Source organism: Ruditapes philippinarum, unplaced genomic scaffold (genome assembly GCF_026571515.1).
Source record: "Ruditapes philippinarum isolate M1 unplaced genomic scaffold, ASM2657151v2 ctg1793_1_1_1_1, whole genome shotgun sequence".
Taxonomy (NCBI): Eukaryota; Metazoa; Mollusca; class Bivalvia; order Venerida; family Veneridae; genus Ruditapes; species Ruditapes philippinarum.
In genome coordinates, this window is record NW_026852121.1 from 110825 (window position 1) to 116824 (window position 6000).

The 6000-nt window shown below is 34.2% G+C and overlaps 1 protein-coding gene across 2 annotated transcripts in view; it reads left to right on the top strand.

Moving 5' to 3' along the window:
- Positions 1 to 5710, top strand: part of LOC132749637 (neprilysin-4-like) — a gene marked incomplete at its 3' end in the record, with an annotated part of 88223 nt that extends 82513 nt beyond the window's left edge. For both annotated transcript variants that reach the window (XM_060739494.1, XM_060739486.1), the window contains 6 exon segments: positions 149 to 351; positions 762 to 941; positions 1379 to 1465; positions 1961 to 2094; positions 2676 to 2769; positions 5582 to 5710. In XM_060739494.1, coding sequence (XP_060595477.1) covers positions 149 to 351; positions 762 to 941; positions 1379 to 1465; positions 1961 to 2094; positions 2676 to 2769; positions 5582 to 5710 — 827 coding nt within the window.
- Between the last annotated feature and the right edge of the window lie 290 nt (positions 5711 to 6000).

The following is a 6000-nucleotide window of genomic DNA, read 5'->3' on the forward strand; positions in this document are numbered from 1 at the left end:
GAGCAATTTATATTCAGCAACCGTGAATTGTTTAAAAGATTCTTTGATATGATTCATATTGGTCGTTCAAGGTTCAAAAGATTGCTAAAGGACTATTCATAACGTATTCATGTGCTATGTTTTTCAGTCTTATAATTTCCAATTTCAGCTTTAATAGATGATAGAGATCTGGCACCAGCTTTTGTCGTACTGGAAGATCTTGGTGGTTGGCCGGTTGCTGATAAAGAATGGGACAAAAACAAGTTTGATCTAATAGACTTATTAGCCAAACTTAGATTGTATAATAACAAAATTCTTATAGACCAATGGGTCGGCCCAGATGATAAGAATTCGGATGATTACATAATTCAGGTAACTATTGCAGTCTTCTAATTAACCAAATATTTGTTTTTAAAAAAGGAGGATATTACGTAATCATTCATATTAGATGATAATTTTATACATTATCTTAATTAAGTATAATGAGTTTTGTTCTGTTCCGTGTCATACAAATAAAAAACATTGATTTTATGTCACTTATGACACATTTGGATTGCTTTATAACGTACTTCAAGATAACAATGTCTCAGTTGATATTAAGTTGTGAAATCCTTAAAACCATAAACGTTATACATATGTGAACAATATAAGGTTTATTGATACATTAATATCTGCATGTTACAACAAGCCTTGTGGTTTTGAAATCCTTATTCAAATCAATTAAGCTTGAAACTTCGGACTTGATAGATGTGTTAATTGATATTTTATCAATTTTATTACAGCTCGACCAGACAGACCTAGGAATGTCGTCCAGAGATTATTACATGAAAGGTTTTGAAGATCCACGTTTGTTAGCTTATGAAGAATTTGCTGTTAATGTTGCTATTCTGTTTGGAGCATCTAACGCTGTAGCTAAAAAGGACATGCGTGACGTCATCAATTTTGAAATCAAACTCGCGAATGTAAGATTTAGTCTTTTTTTTTTAAAGTATTATCCATGATTTGTAACTAAATAAAGGTTTTGTTTTTGTATTTAGCAATTTTATATCTTATATATATTTAAGATTATAAAATACTTGTCACTTTAGTTGTCAGTAATTATTAAGTTTTTTTTGTTTTAGTGTTAAAACAGATATGGTTGGCAAAAATTCCCGGTGTTAGATATATAACAAGGGGATGTCATTTGTCTTTTCTTTCACCATTTCAACACAAATTTCTCCATTACCTGAATTAAAAGAAGATACAGTGAAACAATATAATTATGTTCATATAATCAAATGTTGTATGAGCGCGAGATCCTCAAGCACGTGATGATGACATCTTCACTACCTTCCTCAAATCAAACTATGCAAAACAAGTTGTAATTAGTGTTATCAGTAACCATTACATTTTCTTGTAGCTAACTACTCCGCAGGAGCACCGAAGGGATAGTGAAGCGCTTTATAACAAAATGACCCTGAAAGATTTACAAAATCAGATTCCAAAGGTAAATCGACACGTATCATACAAATTTAAAGTCAAAACATTAAGTAATATTTTAACGTATTGTTGCTACATTTTCTTAGTCATTCAGGGTAATTGATTCAAATACTTTTAGCTAACTGTTAAAGTTTGAAAACTGCTTCAGCCTGTAGTTAGGTCTTAAGAGATATTGGACGTCTTATCAGACACAGCTCAAACCAAACCTTTGTTTTCATTGATCTCTATGTGGATCATCTCTGTCAAGACTTTCCTTACATATAGTGAAAGTTAAATGAATTTTGTCTTTTAAATCGCCATTATTTTCTGTGATATTGATGGATATCTCTTTTGGTTTTGCCAAATCTCGACCTTACCTTCTTTGGATATGTCGAGTCTTAATGAAATTGTCTAGCACACAAGATGAATATTACATGTTATTTAAAACATTGTTTTGATACATTGATTTGATGACATTGATTTGATACATTGATTTGATGACATTGATTTAATTGTTCAATAGTTTGACTGGATCAAGTATCTACACGAGATATTTATACGAGTGAACGTTACAGTAAACGACACTGATACAGTCGTGGTGTATGCCCCTGAGTATCTCAAAAAAATGATTGATCTTGTTGATGAAACAGAGGAACGGTGAGTTTGCTTCTTTCTTTATTTGGCTTTATTTCTTGAAGAAAAAATGCAACAATATTTAAGTGATACGACATAAATGTAATAGCAAAGGGTGTTTATACTCTAAGGACTGAAACTAAAGATTAGAAAAAGAATATTCAGATTTAAGAATTTAATTGTTTCATTGTTTTATAATAACTTTTAAAAGTGGAATTAAGGCATGGCATGCATGCGAACAAAATTTGTAAATATGCATTCCAATGAGCATCAATTATTGAAGGGAAAGTGATCAGTTTTGTTTTCTTAATTTAAGCATTATTGATTTAATTTACTATGATATTTGTTCTTGCAAATAAGTGTTTACTTTTCATTTAAATCAAGCATTTAGATTTAACACGTTGTTAAAAGCGTATATTAGCACATCATTTTCTGTAGGACAGACTCTAGGTGATATGTGTTAACATACGTCAGATATCAATAAGTATTTCAAAAGAATGTTTAGATGAAATATGAATTTTAAACATGCTAGAACTATTAAATGATATTTAAAAAAGCAATCACGTTTGAGATAATAATTATTTTAACCTACTTTCCACTAACAGAACACTTACCAATTACATCATATGGCGATTCATGATGAACCGAGTTCCAAACCTTCCCGGAAAATATCGTGAATTAAGAACGGAGTATTACAAGGTAAAACATTTAAAACAGTTATTTGTTAGACGACTTTTTATTGCAATTATTCAAGTTCTAGAAGTTCATTTAACTGAATTGAGTCTCTACTCGAACGATAATGCAGTCACAGATTTGCGTCAGTCTGAGATGAAATTTCTTCAGGGGGCGTCACACTGTCCCGAATTTGGCATCAGATGGACACACGAATAAGGAAATGTTCAAATTCGGATCTGATCGTAATAACATCGTGCCATTCGTGAGGGCATCTTTTGCCATCGTATGATCCCCGGCTAAATATTTCAAGCTCCGGCAGCAACTTCGTGAGCGGTTCCAAAATCTTTGGCATGCCAAAAAATTGCCCGAATACATTGCGAAGATTCATTTTCGTGTTGAATTCGTATGTCAATTTTGCCCTTCGTAAGGCCGTCGTGAAGCCATCTTGTCAAATCGTGTAGTCTTCGTCTTTTCATCGTGTGATCATCGGTGCAATCTGGCATTTTTAGCCTCAAGAAGACAATACGTAAACACGAAGATTCCCGATAGTCTTAAAAAGGGAACACCACTACGTGAGGCCCCCGCAATACCGTCGTGTCACCACCGTATTTTGGTACGATGTCATCGTGATGGGACCACGATTAGGCCGAAGAAAGCAATTTTAATGGCTCAAGCGTTGCATGTTTATCATGGTGGACATATAATCGGCTAGACCATCTTCCTCATCTGTCACTCTCGCACATCTCTATAGAGACATCAAAAGCTTCCATTATTTGCAATTAGTTTACAATTATTTTCAGTTTATTTCCTGCAGAATTACATGCTTTGGTGATGAGTCAACCGAGAAAAAGAAGGCAGCAGCATTGCTACTTTTAATACACCTTAGATGAGGCCCACAGGCCCACCATGGGTGGTATGATAAAGTTTTATCAAATATGATAAACAAGATCAACGCAACACCCACACGACCCAGCAACTAGAACCAAGTAACACAAAAGGACCCCCCCTAGAAAAACGGATAGGTAGCAAGGTAGAGCACGGATAGGCTTATCACTTAAATGATACATAAGACGAAATAATGGTAAACGACAAGGAAATCAAAGAAAACAAATAAATGATTGATTTATTAAATGATTAAAACTAGGGGCAAAAGGGAAAATACTTACCGTAGACGAGAAAACAACAAGCGACACCGGCAAAAGTGTCACCAAAACAGTATGAAATAACAAAGACGTGCATCTGAGGAATACAGAGGGGCGATGCCTTGGACCGGTCAGCAGCATAAGTACTAATGGGGAGTTTAAACCGGTTAATAGTGCACCAAACCTCACTCTTAGCCCACCATGTTTCTATAAACGAGACGGTGTAAATAAAATGTATCCCCGCCAAGTAAATTTATAACAGTTGTTATGGTTTCAAAAGGTAATATAAGTAAAACACCGAAATGATCATGTAGATACATATAAAGGAATACCCATATGACCATAACAAAAGTACTCAATATTTTAAAGGAAGACAGAGTAACAAAAGCAAGGCAGAAGACGAACATTAAGGCAATTCAGTCCCAAATGGCATTAAGAACTGTCCATCATAGAGTATCCCACTTGGTCCGTCAGATGTAATACAAAGAGGAAAGGACCAACTGTAAGTGTTGAACACTAAACATGGGGTATAGTTGGTCCGTCAGATGTAATCAAAAGAGGAAAGGACCAACTGATGCGGTATATCTAAAAGAGTAGGGTCAAAACCCCTTTTGGTTAAACGTTAAATAATTTTAGTAAAGGCCACAGAAAAATTACAATGACATCTCCATTAAAAACATTTTTGAATCACTACTGAATTTTGAGATTAAATCAAAGTTACGATTGTAAAAGTTTGTAAAATATTTACGTAATTTATAATAGCGGTAGCCCTGTTTGAGTAGCTTGCTAGAAATGAAAATATTTTGCTTGTTAAAATCCTTCACGTTGCTAAAAGCTCTAGCAAATCTAATTTACTGAGATGCAAATACCCCGTCATATGTTGTATGCGGTACGTCTCCATCTAAATGTGGATAGATTACTATACCATAGTCAAAGTCATAACTATTATCGTAGATTTTTGTGTGAATAGAATTGTTTTTTGATAGTAATATGAAGAGTCAAAATAAAGTTTAAACGTATTTTAATTAGCTCCCAATACTATCTGCAACTGAAATTTGCCGCGGTTGGCCGTGGGGTGTATACCAACTGTAGGTGAAGGTCACTTGACGCCCTCGTAATCACGTACGAAGGCATCGTACTCAAAATACGACGTCGTGTACCTATCCTGTGACCTTCGCGTGTCCTGCTGGTAAACTACTTGGTACGAAATTGCATCTTTGAGGTGACTTCGTGTGTGTATCGGATGCGATCGCGTGACCTTCGGTAGGAATCGTGTGTGACTCGGTTGCGATCGCGTGACCTTCTGTAGAAATCGTACTTGTTTCGGCTGTTGAGAGACTGTCGACCAATTTCGGGGCTACCTTCGCACGAAATTAAAAATTTCATATTCGTATGCCCATCTTGTGTCAATTTCGGGACAGTGTGACGCCCGCATTTACATTTAAAGATAAGAAGCAATTACAAGAAGAGTACACGAATACTAATTGAAAACAGTATAATGAAAAAAGTAAACTATTTTTCAGTTCCTTTTGAATATTGATAGTTGTTTGCATACAACTACTACTGATCCTTTAAATATATTTTGATATATAATTTTGAGGATGTCAAAATTATGATAGATGGTTTATGGAATATTTTCATTCAGAATTAAAATCCACTTTCATATCTTTAATTACATAACTATATATAAACAGGCAATATTCGGGTCCAAACAAGAGCGTGTGAGATGGAGGGATTGTGTAAGCTATGTTAATGACAATTTGGGCAATGCTGTGGGTAGGCTTTTTGTGAGCAAACATTTTGATGAGGATGCCAAGAAAAACGTTAGTAGATATATCGTATGGCTTTTTTGTTTAAATCTGAAGTTATTGTTTCATTACCTAATTTCTTTTTTATATTTTTTGTAGTTTTTTTTAAGTTGAATCTGTTATGGCTATTTGAAGTGAGTTAAACTTAAACTTATAAGTGGCATCATGATTATTTTTGCTGTCAAGTTGCGTTGAATTACTAAATTAAGTATATTTCTTAACAGAAAATGACGAAAATATTTCAAATCACCCAAAATCGCGTTTTTCAATGTTTAAACATGGCCTATCATATAAATTTCAAAAAA